This window comes from Notechis scutatus, chromosome Z, assembly GCF_049901735.1.
Source record: "Notechis scutatus isolate UNSWTSFEM ecotype Mainland chromosome Z, rNotScu1.2, whole genome shotgun sequence".
Classification (NCBI taxonomy): domain Eukaryota; kingdom Metazoa; phylum Chordata; class Lepidosauria; order Squamata; family Elapidae; genus Notechis; species Notechis scutatus.
Window position 1 is genome coordinate 67,884,845 of NC_142025.1, and position 17,373 is coordinate 67,902,217.

At 42.8% G+C, this 17,373-nt stretch overlaps 2 protein-coding genes across 4 annotated transcripts in view; one reads left to right on the plus strand and one right to left on the minus strand.

The window, feature by feature from the left end:
* The window catches only part of AMPH (amphiphysin), a 172,244-nt gene extending 159,345 nt beyond the window's left edge, over positions 1-12,899 (minus strand). The window contains exon 1 of one of the 3 annotated variants that reach the window (XM_087947664.1): positions 12,680-12,899. In XM_087947664.1, the coding sequence (XP_087803790.1) occupies positions 12,680-12,748 (69 nt within the window). In that variant the 5' untranslated portion in view covers positions 12,749-12,899. Of the gene's footprint in view, positions 1-12,330; positions 12,418-12,679 lie in introns of those variants that run through there. The other 2 variants (XM_026674838.2, XM_087947665.1) reach the window with 2 other exon arrangements.
* Positions 12,874-16,208, plus strand: LOC148128915 (uncharacterized). Its single transcript, XM_087945886.1, is given in 6 exon segments — positions 12,874-12,973; positions 14,622-14,672; positions 14,675-15,167; positions 15,169-15,315; positions 15,432-15,496; positions 15,499-16,208. Coding segments are annotated over 6 exon segments (1,566 nt in total).
* The last annotated feature ends 1,165 nt before the right edge of the window (positions 16,209-17,373 follow it).

The following is a 17,373-nucleotide window of genomic DNA, read 5'->3' on the forward strand; positions in this document are numbered from 1 at the left end:
AGTGGTAATTTTACAAGAGGACTTGTAGAAGGAATAAAAAATGGTTATACAATGATCCCTGAAGATTGGAAGCAAATATTTTGCATGATTTTAACATCCATGCAACAGGTGGTTTGGGAGAGTGAATATATGAGACATGCTCAAGCTGCTGCTTTAGGAGGGGGAGGAGCATATACAGTTGAGCAGCTATTTGGTTCTGGACCATTTGATACAATTCCTACTCAAGTTGTTCTTCCTCCAGCTACGTTAACTATTGTTTCTGAATGTGCCTTTCATGCTTTTCTTAAGGTACCCCAAGCTGGAGAACCTAGAGCAAATTTTTCAAACATTTGACAGAATGCCAATGAGCCTTATGCTGACTTTGTTGAGCGTCTATCCAAAGCAATTGGACAGCAGTTTGATCATCAGGAAGCTGCTGGTGAACTTCTTCGCCAGTTAGCTATTGAAAATGCTAATGCAGATTGTAAAAGAGCTTTACAGCTGTTAAAGGCTACTGCTCATTACACTCTGGCAGATATGCTGCGAGTCTGCCAGGATATTGGATCACAAACTTATAAAATGCATATGTTAGCAGCTGCTATTCAGAAAGGACAGCAACCAATTAATAACTGTTTTAAGTGTAAGAAGCCTGGCCACTTTCAGAAGGACTGTCATTCTACACCTTCTATGCCTCAGAATCGTCCTTCTAAGAAGTGCCCTATTTGTAAAAAGGGATTTCATTGGGCCAATCAAAGTCAGTTTCAGTCGGGAAACTTGCCAATGGGTGTGGCACCCACCCAGAATCCAAAGCGTGCCTTTCTCATCACTCTGACTCCTCCAGCAGTCTTTCTCACTCCTTCCCAGCCACAGCCGGTAGTGCTGGGATTGATTTAATCACTCAAGAGGAAATTGAGTTTAAATTTCCCATGGAAGTTAAAATAGTTCCTGTTAGGAATAACATAGGTTACCTAACGTGGTTTGGGTAAAATAATATATATAGATTATGATAGCGAGTTTAAGTGTGTGTCACTTTAACTGTAAAACATGTAATTTTGGGTGCGGTTGTAAAATCGCCATAAGAGGGAGCAAGAGAACTAGATTGAATGCTGGCTTACTGGATTGCTTGCTGACGATGATGGATTGTTAACTGCGTGTTCTCTGCTGTTGCTGAAGGAAGAAAAGAGGTTTGATTACTTCATATCTCTACTGCGAAGAGATATATTATTGGACTGATATTGTAAGTTTACTGATCTCTTTTTCGACACTGGACTTTGCAACTGAATAATCCCCGGACGGACTGAACTTGTGAATGATATATGGACTGTTTGACTATGCTAAAAATCTTACTGGAATAAACTATTTAACTAGCACAGTGTATCTGTTTTACTGAGTGTAAGCTACAAAAACGTTTGTCTCACATATTTGCCTGCCTGCCTGACTGCCGTGCAGATTCTGCTAGGGTGTATATCCCTAACAGTTCCATCTCAATTTAAAGGTCCTCTTCCTTCGGGATTAGTTGGCTTAATTTTGCCTTGTTCTTCTGCACACAAAAAGGGCTATTTTGTTGTGCCTGGGGTAAGATTCAGATTACACTGGTATCCTCATGATTCAGATTTGGGTGAATCTTCAAGTTCTTCCTTGTAATTCTTCTGTTGTTCAATTGCTTCTTCTTCCGTATGAAATTCCATCTCCTGGTATAGGTAATCGTGGGGATGCAGGATTTGGATCAACTTCTTTATCTGTAGGCTTACTTCATCAGCTGAACTCCTCTCGTCCTTTGTTAATGCTCTTCCTTAATAAGCAACCATTTCAAGGGTTATTGGATACTGGAGACAATGTTACTGTCATCTCCTCTTTACAATGGCCAGTACAGTAGCCAAAAATGACAGTTTCTTCATTGTGGGGAATAGGAGGTTCTACAGCTGCTTGGCAGAGTGTTCAAGAAATTAATGTTACAACATCTTCTGGTAAGTCCTTTTTCCTACAACCATATATTCTAGATATTAATACTAATATTTGGGGCCGTGATATCCTTTCTCTTCTTAATGCCCATTTGATTCTTGATGATGGCTCTTCCTCTTAAATGGCTCTGTTCTACGCTGGTTTGGGTGGAACAATGGCCATTATCAAGGGAAAAACTCGCTGCTTTACAACAATTGATTCAAGAACAATTGGCTGCTGGTCATATAGAACCTTCTACTAGTCCTTGGAATACTCCTGTTTTTGTTATAAAAAAGAAAAATGGGGAATAGCCTCAGACAAAATTCAAAAGCTAGAACCTTATACCTACTTAGGACATAGAATGTTGCACAATTCCTCCATTCCAATTCTTCCTGAATTACAAGTACAGAAATCATATACATTAGTACAAAGGCAAAAATTACTTGGCATTATTAATTGGGCACGCCCATTCTTCTACATTACATCTGGTGATATGTTGCCCTTATTTCAGTCTTTGAAGGGAGCACAATCACCAGGAGATCTAGTTGTATTAACTGATCTTCAAAGAAAATGCCTTCAAGAAATATTGAATAAGTTTAAGCATCGATATGTGGACAGGATAACATCCTTAACAATAGGACTTTGCTTAGCTATTCTTCCCACTACACCCTTACCCACGGGATGTCTTTATTCTAATGCGTCCCCACAAGCGGTCAACATTCATGAATGGATTAATCTGTCAGCTACTCCATCTAGAAACATTTATCCTTATCAATCAGCATTAGAGGATTTGATTATTAAAGGTTGTAAACGAGCCTTACATCTTACAGGACAGGATCTCATTAGCATAGCTTTCACTCGTACAAAAGTTGAACATGAGCATTTGATGATGATTTCAGAATCATATCAGATAGCCTTTTCTCAATATGTGGGAAACTTGTATTCTTTACCCAAGGTTCCTAGAATAGTGGTTACTACTACTTTAAATCCGGCCTTTTCTTCCATTTTTGTGCGAAATCCTATTTCTAAAGCTTTTACAGTCTTTACAGATGGATCATCTACAAGGGGTGTGGTTGTCTGGCAGATTCAACAACAATGGTATTCTAAATTTACCGCCACGCAGACTTCAGCTCAACATGCTGAGCTGGCTGCTGTGATTTTGGCTTTACGATTGTTCAATGACCAACCTATTAATTTGTTCGTTGATACTCAATATGTGTATTTAGCTATGCAATCTCTTCCCTTTTCTTATTGTGCTCTCTCTTTGGATAAGAATTTGTTATCCTTGTTTTTATCTTTAAAGAATAGTTTGGAAACTCGCTTGTATTCTTTGTATGTAGAACACATGCGAAGTCATACTCCCTTTACTAATGCCTTGACTGAAGGAATCAGAAGGCAGATGAATCCTTAAAGGATGTTGCGTCTTTGTTTGCTGATCCTATTGCCAGTCATTCTTATTTTCATCAAAATGCCAAATCGCTTGCAAAGCAATTTAAAATTTCATTATCTCAAGCCGGGGATATTGTCCGTGCTTGTCCAGCTTGTCAGCAACTGGCAGTTCCCTTTCCAGTGGGTGTCAGCTCACGAGGAACCCAAGCTAATCAAATTTGGCAAATGGATGTAACTCAATTTTCAACCTTTAAGCCATATTGTTATCTTCATATGTCTATTGACACTCATTCACACTTCCTTTGGGTTACTGCTTCAAAACATGAACGTACTTCAGATGTTATTTCTCATTGCCTATCCTCTTTTGCTGTCATGGGTCGGCCTTCTCAGTTTAAAACTGACAACTGCCCCGCTTATATTAGTAAGGAACTTCAAACCTTTTGTCAGAAATGGAATATTACTTTAGTGCACGGAATTCCTTACAATTCTCAGGGTCAAGCTATAGTTGAGCGAGCTCATCGTACTTTTAAGGCATTGCTTCAGAAACAATTACAAACTGAGTCTGGCCCTTACCATCTGCGAAAGATTCAAAATCTCATTGCTGTAGCATTATATACTTGACCTTTTTAGATTCTCTTGCAGACTCACCTGTTAATTTGCATTTTCAAACTACTGAATCTTTAGCAAGGCCTTTGGTAAAGTATCGCCAAGCTCCAGATCCAATCTGGAAAGGCCCTACACCACTGATCACCTGGGGTCGCGGTTACACCGCCGTGGAATATCCTTCTACTCGACAAGCAGTGTGGGTTCCAGCGCGCTGTGTTCATCCGTAGCATGGCATGGCATCAGGGCCTTCACAACCTGATTCCAGATTTCAATCTTCATCTGAACACGGAAGTCCGTCTTCCAAGGTCGACGCGCCCGCAACCCATCACTTGAGGCCAGGTTAAATCTACTACATATCAAGCTCAACAACAACTGCAACAGGCCTCATTACCTCAGACTCCTGAAAATCTTGTTGCTGCTGTTTTTGCTATTATTACTGCTAACTCTGTTACCATTTTACTTTGTATTTTCTTGTTTATGGTTAATGATGTTTCTGCTCAAAATGACACTTCTGTGGTTTGTCTTAACCCTAATTTGTGGGTTCGTCATGCCCAATACATGTTTATGACCCATGGCACAAATATTACTTTATACTATGAGCCCCCAATGGCATTTGGTCAAATTTCTTTTACCCCTAACTTGATCATGTCTTCTACATTTATTGTCTCACAACTACAATCTATTTCACACTCCTGGCTATTTTCTACACCCCCTATGCAATTGAATTCTGTCCACTGGCATTACTTGAAAGTTAGTCAATTTACAAGGGGTCTGTGTTTCTGTTGTTACACTAAACACACTTGGCTTCATAATTGGTCTGATTATGATGCTGCTCAGCACATATTAAAAAAGCTAGGGAATTATAGTTATTGTTCTGACTACTATTGGTTGTCAAGTACCTTTAATTCTTCTTTGCATGGAATTAATATAGCTCCTGATATGTATCCTGACAATTTTCCTATTTTTAATGCCTCTGATCAATCTAATACAGGATCGATATGCGCTGGTTGGCAGCTTAAGGATCCTAATATGTGGTTCTTTTTGATAAATATGCTACTAATGTTCATCCTCAGAATTATCAATGTGCAACTATAGGTTATTTTACTCTACCTGTTCAAATAGGTACGCTCCCATCAACTGGACAGCGGCATTCCTCTCTGGGGCCTACATGTAATGATGAAGTCATTATTGACACACAATTGTCTTCTGGTTCTACATTTGGCCGTGCATTGGCAGGGGCCGTTACAGGAGTCCTTACTCTAGGCTCTTATCCTGGCATAATTGCTCAAAACAGATGATCTATTCTTGGTCTCACCTGCAGACTTGAAAAATCCATCAATGCTACTGCTGCTATTATTTGTGATTTGCAGCATGAAATAGAAGACTTAAATCAAGATGTCTTACAGCAGCGTTTTGCCATAGACTATCTTTTAGCCCGTCAGGGAGGGTTCTGTACGTTAGTTGGACGCCGTGGATGTGCTGTGCATTTTCATTCTTTGAATAAAACTATTGAGGATGAGCTTGCCAATTTACAATCATACATTCAAAATAATATCCATGCTCATTACTCACCTTTTGAGTGGCTAACTAATTGGCTCCCTGATTGGTCTTGGCTTAGACAGTTTTTCTTTTATGCTATAATTATTATTATTGTGCTAATTGCAACCTGTTGTTTTATTCAATGTATTCCAAATTTATTCGCATTGTTTCGTCCCACTTTCCCCCTCTCTTAACCCTCTACAATTGTGATACATTCATAAATCTTTGAATCCTCCATTTAAAATAAAAAAACGAGGATATGTAGAGTTGTAATTGCAGGAATGTTCCAATCTTGGATGGCAAACCTCAGATAAAGAATGTTTCCAAGCAAATACAACTCAGGCAAACAAAGTCACTAATCTATGGATAAAGGAGGATTCGAAAGGAGAAGTAAACATATGTTAGACTTTAACTAGAGATAATTAATTGTATGGATTACTGTACTAAACAGTAACGAAAGTTAAGCAGTAACCAAAGTTAACCAATGATGGAGGATAACTAAAAATGTATATAAATGCAAGACTATACTCCAATAACGATCATCATAATTCAGTTGTTCATGATCAAACAACTCGACTGCCTCGTCATTACAACAACTATTTTGACTTGTATTCATAATCAATCTTTTGATAGATTGGATTGTTTTTCCTTTTGTGTAAAGATAGATGCAAAGAATGAATTAAATTAGTTTGAGTTCTAGTTAAGGCATCAGGCTAAAAGCTAGGAGACTATTACTTCAAGACCCATTTTAATAGCTGGGTCACCTTGGGCCAGTCACTGTCTCTCAGCCCTAAGAAGGTGGCAGTGGCAATCACTTCTGAAATCTTGCCAAAAAAACCAGTAGGCATTATTCTACGCAGATGTTAGTAATCCATCTCGCCTCAAAGACACAGATACACAAACATAAGATAAGGGAGTATATAAATACCATTGTTCCATTGTGAGTAAATGACTACAAAAGAATAGTACAAAAGATTTGTAACCAACTGACATACTGTATGTATATAAAATAGAAAATGATTCTATGTTTTTATGTTTTGTATGTGTATGTTTGTTTTTAAAAATAAAAATTCTTTAAAAAAAAAACCATTGTTCCCTTCTTACCTGCCAGATGAAACAATTAGAAATAATGACAGTCAACTAACATACATATTATAAAACTATCTCACCAAGAAAGCAGGTATGTCATCAGTACATCATGATCACATTTTTCTTTAAAAAAAAATTTTTTTTCTAAGAATGTTTGTACGTCTGCATACCCTAACTCTGATGCTGATGATGCGGTAGTATCATTTTGTTCTATATTAGCTATGCCACTCATGAATGAGCATTAAAAACAGGCAGAATGAGACCTTATGTCTGTTTACAAGTATAGGAAAAGGAGTGTTGGCAGGGTCTTCTAGACTTGGCATTTGTTGCTTGTGAAAAGGAAGTCTTTAACATAGAAATACTGGATTCATGGTATAAATGAGTGGATGGCCTTTTAGTGTTGTAAAGAAATGTGCTAGTAAAAATAATGTTTTCCAATCTCTTCACATGGTTTTGTAAAAGAATAATTTCCAGCTAAAGGGGAGGCAGGAAGAATCTGTCTGCACTTGGTCTGATTTTCTTGTGCTCTGGCTTTTTCCTCTTTCAAAGAGTTTACTGGTCTAGGTTTTGTTTTTAAAATAAGGGGGAGATGTTAAAACTGTGTTTGGATCTGATTGTTTTTTTATGCTGTAATCCATCTTAAAATATTGAACTCTACTGTATGAACATAAATACATCATAGCTGATTGTGCTGTTTATCTTGCTTAACTCTCAAATAATGTAGGATCTGGGCACAGATTCAGCATCTCATTAAGCTGAATGCTTAAACATCTCAAAAAGAGCTCATCATCTTCTCAGGCAGGCTGTTTCTATCTCAAACAATGTTTGCTATTAGGAATGAGCTAAACATTTAACTAATATCTCGTTTCAATTAATGATCACTTTTGTTTTTTGGTGAAATGGAGAACAGGATTATTCCACTTTCTACATAATAATTTTTACAGATCTTTGAAGATTGCAATAATTTCTTCTCTTGATTCCTCCTTCCCAAAATAAAGTTGTGTAGCTCATTCATGGGCATTCCATTACATGAGGTTTTTAAGAAGAGACTATACCGTTACTTGTTTGAAATGGTATATATTCTCCTGCTTGAGCAGGGGGCTGGACTAGAAAACCTCCAAAGCCCCTTCCAGCTCCATACTATTCTGTTCTATATTCTACTCTATCCACTCATCTCTATTTTTCCAATTTAGGCATTGCCAGATTCTCAAAGGACTCTGGGCAACTCACAAACAGAACAAAACAGAACAAAAAAAATAACCAAATAGAAAATGAATAAATAAGTTGGAAATACAAACACTCAACTAAAAAAAAAAGTTGCAAAACAAATCCTAAACAAGCTCCATCAATGACTTAATTTCTAGGTACTTACTCATAACAACATACACACAAATGCCCACATATACACACAGCCATGATGTGGTTTCTTTGGTTTTAAATCTAGAATATCACATTATGTAGGAACTAGATTGTTACAGTTCAGTCAACAAATCATGATTAGCTTAGCTGGTCTATAAAACCATCAAATAAGTTGCATACTGACTTAAGTTTGCTATTAATGGATCAGGGAAAACAATATCACACTAATTTTCCATTGATTTCCATAGATCTTGGATCCAATCAACTGTCATTTGAACCTAATGCAGGAATGTTTATATTTATTTATTTATTTATTTAGTGGCAGCAGCCCTCCAGCAGGGATGGGGCCCGACCGATATAACAACCGGTTCTGTTGCTGTGTTGTGCGTGCATGCGCGCACAAGCGCGAGTTCAATTTACAACCTGCTGAGCTGCCCGGACAGTTGAGCAGTGCAAGTGCACAGTGGTTGGAAAAGCCCTTTTTTCCTGCCTTTTCAACCACAGCTATGTCACACAAAGCAGCTGCAGTTGAAAACACAGGAAATAAAGGTCAGGTAAGAGCCCAGGCAGGCGGGTGGGCCAGAACAGCAGCAGACATAGAACTGGTTCTATGTATGCTCTCTGATTGCTGCTCTTCAGAGCAATCAGTTCTACAGAAGTGGACAGAACCGGTAGAATCCCACCCTTGCCCTCCAGCCTTCTCTAAAGATATCAATAATTGAATGTGGAAGCCTGTGTGATTATAGTAATCAAGCATTCACACCACCATAGAATATATGTGGATGGTGGCTTGATTTTCCTTGTTTATGGAGCATCTGTACCTACATCAAATTGCAGATCCAATATGAAATAGTCAGCATTGACTATGTATTAATATTGAAGAGTTTAGAGTCAAAAAGGATTGCATTGTGGAGCCCACACATTAGAATTCAAACAAACTTTTTGAAGATTAATCTTAACAGTCTTGAGGACAACTGTGAGGCAAGGAGAGGATTTTAACACTCTCGTTTTGTGGGTTTGCTAGGTTTTAAACAAGTATCATTTTTTAAAAAAGTACCGTATTTGCCGGCGTATAAGACGACTGGGCGTATAAGACGACCCCCCAACATTTCCACTCAAAATATAGAGTTTGTTATATACTTGCCGTATAAGACGACCCCCCCACTTGGAGGCGGTGCCAGCGGAGTCCGGCCTCTTAGGAAGTACTTTTGTTGCATGCCCAGATATGGTGCTGCCTGCGTTGGTGGGGAACTTCATATCGGGAGACCTTCCACCGTTGCTTTCCCTTCTCCCTTGCTGCCGCCCGTCTTCCCTTTGCTTTCAAAGGTAAAGCGAATTATTTTACAAAGCCTCCCCTGCCCGAGAGGGCAGCCCAACCCAACGTGGGAAGCTAATTTCCGGTGCCTCTTCCATTCCTCCCCGACCTCCTACACTGCGCGCCTCTGACGCGCCGGTCCCTTCAGCCCAGCGACCTTTTCCACCTCAAAGAAAGGCCAGGCGGGAGCCGCTCGCAGCGGAAACAGCCACCACCCTTAGCCCGACGCAGGGAGAACGGGCGAGGTTAGCGCCCGCCAGCCCGTCCTTCCTGCCTTTGGAGGCACCTGCACGGAGTGCCTCCGCGGCTCAGTTTCCCCTACCGGCGGGTCCTCCTTTCATGCGGAGGGCTGCGGGGGAAGGCGCTCGCCCGAGAGGATCTCTCCCTCTCTCTCCCCACAAGGTCAACATCTGCGCTGCAGAGGAGAGGGCTGCAGCCGGTTCCTCCTGCTTGCTGAGTGGTGGGGAAGCCGCGGCCCGCCCGTGCGAGATTTGGCAACGAGGGGCAGGAGGAGGCACGCACACACCCGCGGCTCACTTTCCCAGCTCTGCCCAACCCTTATGGCTCTGGCGCGGCCCTGGCGGGCAGCGAGCACCTCCCCGCTGGACCCTCCGCTCATCCTGCCAGGGCCGCGCCAGAGCCATAAGGGTTGGGCAGAGCTGGGAAAGTGAGCCGCGGGTGTGTGCGTGCCTCCTCCTGCCCCTCGTGCAACTCGCACGGGCGGGCCGCGGCTTCCCCACCACTCAGCAAGCAGGAGGAACCGGCTGCAGCCTCTCCTCTGCAGCGCAGATGTTGACCTTGGGGGAGAGAGGGAGAGATCCTCTCGGGCGAGCGCCTTCCCCGCAGCCCTCCGCATGAAAGGAGGACCCGCCGGTAGGGGAAACTGAGCCGCTGGAGGCGCTCCGTGCAGGTGCCTCCAAAGGCAGGAAGGACGGGCTGGCGGGCGCTAACCTCGCCCGCTTCTCCCGCGCGGCTGGCTAAGGATGGTGGCTGTTTCCGCTGGAGCTGCTCCCGCCTGGCCTTTCTTTGAGGTGGAAAAGGTCGCTGGGCTGAAGGGACCGGCGCGTCAGAGGCGCGCAGTGTAGGGAGGTCGGGAGGAACGGAAGAGGCCCCAGGAAATTAGCTTCCCACGTTATTGGGTTGCCCTCTCGGGCAGGGGAGGCTTTGTAAAATAATTCGCTTTACCTTTGAAAGCAAAGGGAAGACGGGAGCGCCTGAAGCCAAGTGTCTCCTCAGGGCTTCGGTTGCAGGGAGGAGCCCTGACTGGCCACACGTGACGCACCCGGCGTATAAGACGACCCCCCCAGTTGGAGGCATGTTTTTTAGGGCAAAAAAGTCGTCTTATACGCCGGCAAATACGGTATATTTCAGATTGCAAAATGTATTCCAATAACTCTGCAGAGTTATTCAGTCACCATATACCTGAGCTATTTAATTCAGACCTACAGGAAACTATTCTGTCTTACTAAGAGAAAAAGCACTGCTTTTAAATATGGCAAAACATCAAAAGTTGATTTCCCTGAATATAAGACCAAAGCCCACCCATTCTTCCATCTCATGTTTCTACCAGAATCTTTTATACCCCATTTCTATCATCTCTTATTTGTCTCTATTGGTCCATTGTTCCTAAGAATTAGAACTGCTGCAGTTTCAGTTGCAAATCATTAGGAACCTGAGTAATGTGGATTTTGTTTCCTTTTAATATATTTTAAACAGCCAGAACTCTGAATTTTGAATAAAAACCTGGCAATAGTTTTGATAAAACTTGGCAATGTTTGATAAAACACTGGAATATGGGGTGTTTGGTGGCCATTGTGGATTAGTGACAGAAGCCATTTAGAGAAGACCTCTCTGATCAATGCTGCTTTAGTTTCTAGATGAATGCAGCCAGGAGATCAAATAACTTTACATTAAGCTTGGGCTGTTATTAAAAGAAACATAATCCTCTTATAATCTAGTGAAATGGTCACATAAAGATGGGGCTTAGGGAGAACTGAATCTTTATTTATGCAGAGACAACTATAGTTCCAATCCTCCTTCCAAGCTGCAGATTATCAAAATCCTTTGATAGCAGCTGCAATATTATCAAAGCACCAGAATGCTGGAAAAGGAAAGTGGGAAGTGTAAGACAGAATGGCCCAATGTCTTTCCCAAATAAAAAATAGATGGTCTTAGCAAGACTATCTCCATAAGGTAGCCAAGTCATATATCTCTAGGGGTCTTATTATTAATGAAAAGGATCAAAAGTGTTTTCTATGGAGCACACAAACAGCTCACAGAATATACAGTTTTTTTCATGAGCCAAGAGGCTGCAAAAATCTGGAGCCACTATCTCTTGGCAAACATTATTTGACTCTGAGCAAGCTGATCCCAAAAGCAAAACTAAATATTAAAGCAAGGCCCAACCTTTGGCCCAGGCAAAACAGCACACTGCAACTGTTTGATTTTCTGTGATAAGAAATAATACATAATTCTTGAGTTAATGATAGAACAGGTATAAGGCAGTCTAAATCTAACTCTTCCCTACATCTTTCCTCCGATTAAAAGGGTTCATGAATATGGTAATCATTCAATGGGCCAAGGGATATTATATAACACTATTGATGAGGGCAGCTTGCCAACAGAAGAGGGAGGAGCACGGTAATTATAGACGAAGTATTAACTAAAAGTTCCTTGGGGAGGGGGCATCTTTCCGCGGTCCACCATCTCTTTATCAAGATTTATTTATACAGGGAGCACTTCAGGCACACAAACGAGCAAGGAATCAAGTCCACGCCAGTATTTCTGTGCCGCAGCTCCCCAGCCCACTGAGCCCGAATTCAACCATTTTTCCAAAGGGTGCTGTTCTGTTCACGAGCAGGGAACGCGGTTTTGATGGTGCGCAACGTCACCTTTAACTGCCCTGCAAGGCATTGAAGCAAATGGGGCAACAAAAGTCAGACGGCCTTGAATATTTCTTTTTAGTTTCCCGCGGGGAGGGATTCAATACAGCCCTTAAAATGCTCGTGTCCTTCTGATTAATTCAGATACTTGGTTCTCGCTCGCCCTAACGGGCTTCCACCCCATCTTGTAAGAGCTCCAATTAATACAGGTATAATGCACTCTGTACAAACCATTCTCGAAAAAGCGAATCGGGCGAGGGCGGCAGCTTAGTTATGGAAAGCCTGACGTTGATCCACGCCGGCATCCGCAGCCGCGGCCTTGCCCGAGATCGCGATGAAAGCGCTCAGCGTTTGCATTTGCAACGCCGTAGCAGCGCTGCATGTCTTCTGGCTCGGCTTGGTTGTGCAGCTCTTCTCAAATGGATCCGCGGGGTGCTGATTTCTATCCCTCGCATTTACTGAAGGATCTGTTGCAACCTGCCACCCCCTTCCCCTCGCACTTCTACGCTTCTTCATCGCCGTGGAATCCCAAAGCGCAGACTCCGCTTTTTCTCCAGCAGTTGCAGTTGTCTTCGCTTACCTTTTCCTGTGCCCTGTTCAGCCTCTTTTGAACATTTTTCGCAAAGATGCCCGTTTTTATGTCAGCCATAGTGGCTGGTTCAGGAATCCTGACGCGGAGGCAATTCAAGAACACAATTGCAAGAAGAAGGAGGAGAGAAACGAATCCGACTTGCAGAGATCGAGAGAGAGCGCGCGCAAGAGAAGGGGAGGATCATGGGGAAGAAAGAGAGGGGGGTACTTAAAGAGAGGTGGCGTCGAGAAGACTCGGATATGGGAACACGCATGACACAATCCGACAGACTGGGAGGATCAAGTTTGAAGACTACGGTTTTAAGTATACTTCTTAAAAATTAGCTTGCATCAGTGTGGTAACTTCTAGCGCATCTTGACTGTTCTTTTAGCCCCCCCCCCCCTAAAAAAACATGCGTGAGTCCAGGAGGAATTCCATGGGATTACGATTTTTAGGTTAGGCCGACACGTATTTTTTAAAAGTCATGAAAGTATGCAAGAAGAGAGTTATCTTCCATATTAGGCATACTAGCAATTGAGCCTTCTCTTTATTTTGTTACAGAATTACACGACAATTAGTTTCAAGAAAAAGTTTGAAGGAATCCTCTGTTTTCACCTGTATAGAATTAAAGTGGAGAGGCGAAAAGCAATCTACGTTGACTGAAATTGGGATCTCTTCGTCCATTTGCTCAGTCCAGAGGGATGCTGGGAATTGAAGTCCATCAAAGCTAAAGAAATTCAGGTTGTCCACTCCTGTACTAAAATAACACAACTTGTGTCTTTTTCTCCAGTTCTTATTAATTGTATTTACAAGTGCATGTTTAAAATCAAGTTAAGGCAAATCATTCAAATAATATGTGTCCAAAGTCTATGATTCTGCAGGATATGTCCTGGATAACTCTTAGTCATTAAACCCTCCCCCACAAAATATGTACTTTGAACTGAGTTGGCTCTTTACTGAAACCCTATAGAAAGTTGGTATAGGAACCCAACATACCAGAAAGCTAATATGTTAGAAAGCAAGGCACTAGAGCTTTCAGCTCCATATATATGTTTGCTTCTGGCTCCAAACAATCCCAACCGTCAGTCTTATCAAATAAAACTGATGAATGGCATAAGCTCAGTTATATGTTTAGAACGGTGCTCTCAGTTCTGTAAAGAAATAAGTTTCCCTCAGTAGCCATTCTGCATGTGTTCTTAACATTTCAAAAGTCCCAAATAGTGAGTTAGCAATGTAGCTGTCCAAGGTACTGATCTATGATGCTTGCAACAGGAAACATATTTATAGTTCAATCTGGATTTTGTAATGCTACATAGAACTAAGGACTCCTGAATTTTATGGGATTTATTGATCAACAGACATATAATATATGGCTTTTCTATTATTATAAGGTTTTCATGGGCAGCCTCTTTTCTAGGAATCTTAGGCCAAATCTGGAGAGTTGAAGAAATAAAAGAAGTTAGATAGTAACAAATGATACAAGGTGATCAAATTAAAGTAGCAGAATGTGGATAGATGGCTAGGATTTTTAAAGAGTTGATAAAATCATACTGTTGTCATACTGTTGTCATAACAGTTTTAGATTATACTGATGTGTCAATTCCCAGTTGAAATGTACAGGATTATAATGCGAGAAATGTATTATTTTTAAGTTTTACAATTAGACTTGCATTATATTTTGTCCAGTGAGAGTTAAGCTATCTTTTGTTTTCCTGTTACAGAGGGCATAATTCTAATACTAGAGGAGAGTTGTTTATCTTGTAGGCTTATCTATTTAAGTAAGTTTTCCTCTTGAGGTGATTGAGTGCCATGAGAAACCTTATATTTCACCATAACACGAATGTTATGTGTTTAATAACAATCTCATGTTCTGCCCCATTGCACTCACATCATTTTCCTAGTCAGCAGATCTGTGGTGGCCCTGGACTGCTGCTTTTAAATGTGAGATAAGCTTGCAATAAAGCTAGCCTTATTGCTGATTTGATCCTTGAAGAGAAGGCTGATCTATAACTGAAACTTGGCGGAGCTCAGAGGGAGGCGTTCCTCTTGCAGAAATGTGCCCAGTGGGTTATCAAGCATGGCACCAGTCTAGACCTCAGGGCTGGGGAGAAGGTGTGGCTGTTGTTATCAGAGAATCTCTGGTAGCCTCCAGAGGCACTGTTCAACAAGTCCTCGGCTGTGAGATCCTTTTTCTTAGATTGGGCTCAAGGGATCAGGTGGGATTGCTGCTGCTATACCAGCCTCTCTGCTGCATGGCAGTTTCCCTACCTGGGCTCCTGGACCTCACCGCAGGACTGGCAGTGGAATTCCACAGGCTTATAGTTCTAGGGGATTTCAACCTGTCTTCTCTGGGGTTGGGATTGGAGGTAGCCCAATATTTTATAGAAACCATGACTTCCATGGGCCTGTCCCAGATTATCCAGAGCCCGACTAGTAATAAAGGTCACACTCCCAATTTGGTGTTCTTGTCGGAGCAGTGTCTATGTGACCTGGAATTGGTCCTTGGTCCCCTTGTCATGGTCAGATCACGGTCTGGTGGCAATGAGTTTCTCAAAAGCTGCATCCCCCTGCAGGGAGCCAGGACCTATTAGATTGGTCCTCCCCCATCAACTATGGACCCAGATAGGTTCCAGAAAGATCTGGGGGTTATAACTACAGATCTATTATGCAGTCCAGCCGAACTCTTAGTCACTGTTTGGAATAGGAAGGTGATTGAGGCTCTGGATAGGATTGCACCCTTGTGACCTCTCCTCACTCATAGACCTCTCTGTGGCCCATGGTATACAGAGAAACTGAGAGGGATGAAACGCATGAGGAGACATCTAGAGCGTGCTGGTGGAAGACAGGAGATGAACTCAATCGAACACGGGTAAGAGCTGCTACTAAGGCCTACCTTGTGGCGATTCGTGAGGTGAAGTGTAAATACTTCTCCACACTAATTGCATCTGCAGATAATCACCCAGCAACCCTCTTTAAGATGAGCTGTCTCCTCTTAGGGAAGGAGGAGATTGAGGTCCACCTGAAGGGGCGCGCTGAGGAATTTGTGGATTTTCTGGAAGACAAAATCGTTCAACTTCATTCCCAGTTAGATGCCGACGTGGTTGCTGATCCAGTGGAAGCTTCTGAGGCAGGTTCTTGCCCTGTTATCTGGGAACAGTTTGACCCTGTTGCTCCTGAGAAAGTGGACAGGATCCTAGGGAGTATGCGCGCAAGCACCTGTATTTTAGACTCATGTCCCTCCTGGTTTGTGAAAACTTCCCAGGAGGTGACAGGCGGGTGGACTCTGGCGGTGATTAATGGTTCTCTACAAGAGGGGACAGTGCCCAAGCACTTTAAGGAGGCTGTGGTCTGCCATCTTCTTAAGAAGCCATCGCTTGACTCCACCCGGTTGGATAATTTCCGACCAGTCTCCAATCTTACCTTTTTTGGGAAGGTTGTTAAGAAGGTGGTTGCGCAGCAGCTCCAGAGGTTTCTGAATGAAACGGATTATCTCGACCCCTACCACTCAGGCCTGGATTTGGGACAGAAACAGCATTGATTACACTTTTGGATGATCTCTGACAGGAGTGGGATGGGGGTAGTGCATCCATCCTTGCTCTACTTGACCTCTCGGCGGCTTTTATACCATTGACCATGGGATTTTCCTGGGATGGCTTCAGGGGATGGGAGTGGGAGGCCTTGTGCTGTCTTGGTTCACTTCCTTCCTCTGCGGCTGCTTTCAGTCAGTGTTAATAGGAGGGGAGAAATCCAACTCTTGTCCGCTGCTTTACGGGGTTATGCAAGGCTTGGTACTCTCTCCGCTCCTGTTCAACATTTATATGAAACCACTGGGTGAGATCATCCGTCACCATGGACTGAGGTATCACCAATATGCTGATGATACTCAGCTGTATGTCTCGGCCCGTGGTGAGTTAAGTGTTGCTGTGTCCTCCCTCTTGCAATGCCTGGGGGCTGTTAGGGGCTGCATTGGGAGCAACAGGTTGAAACTAAACCCATGTAAGACTGAGTGGCTCTGGGTCTGGGGTTCGTTGGTTCAGGGAGAATTACCACCTTTAGTCTTGGATGGGGTGGCACTACCCCAAACAGACCATGTGCATAATCTAGGGGTTTTCCTGGACTGATGACTCCTGCTCAAAGAGTAGGTGGCAGTCATGGCCGGAAGGGCCTTTGCACAACTGCGGGTTGTGCACCAGTTACACCCTTTCCTGGATTAGCGGTCCCTACTTACAGTCACTCATGCCCTGGTCACTTCCCGTCTTGATTATTACAATGTGCTCTACATGGGGCTGCCCTTAAAGAGCATCTGGAAGTTCCAGTTGGTGCAAAATGCAGCTGCCCGCATGGTTTTATGCAGACCACGGTGTGTGCATGTATCACCTCTCCTGCAGGAGCTGCATTGGCTGCCAATTTGCTTCCAGGTGCAATTCAAGGTGCTGGTTGTTACCTTTAAAGCCTTTCATGGCTTGGGTCTGGGTTATCTGAGGAAACATCTCTTGCAAGTGACATCTGTCTGACCCATTAGAGTGAGGAGGCAGGGCATGCTGCAGGTCCCACCCCTGAGGGAGATACACCGGGTGGGACCTAGAAGAAGGGCCTTCTCTGTGGTGGCTCCATCTCTCTGCAACATCATTCCCCCAGAGATTAGAATGCCCCCCTCATTAATACTATTCTGAAAGGCACTGAAGACCTGGTTTATGCCAGCG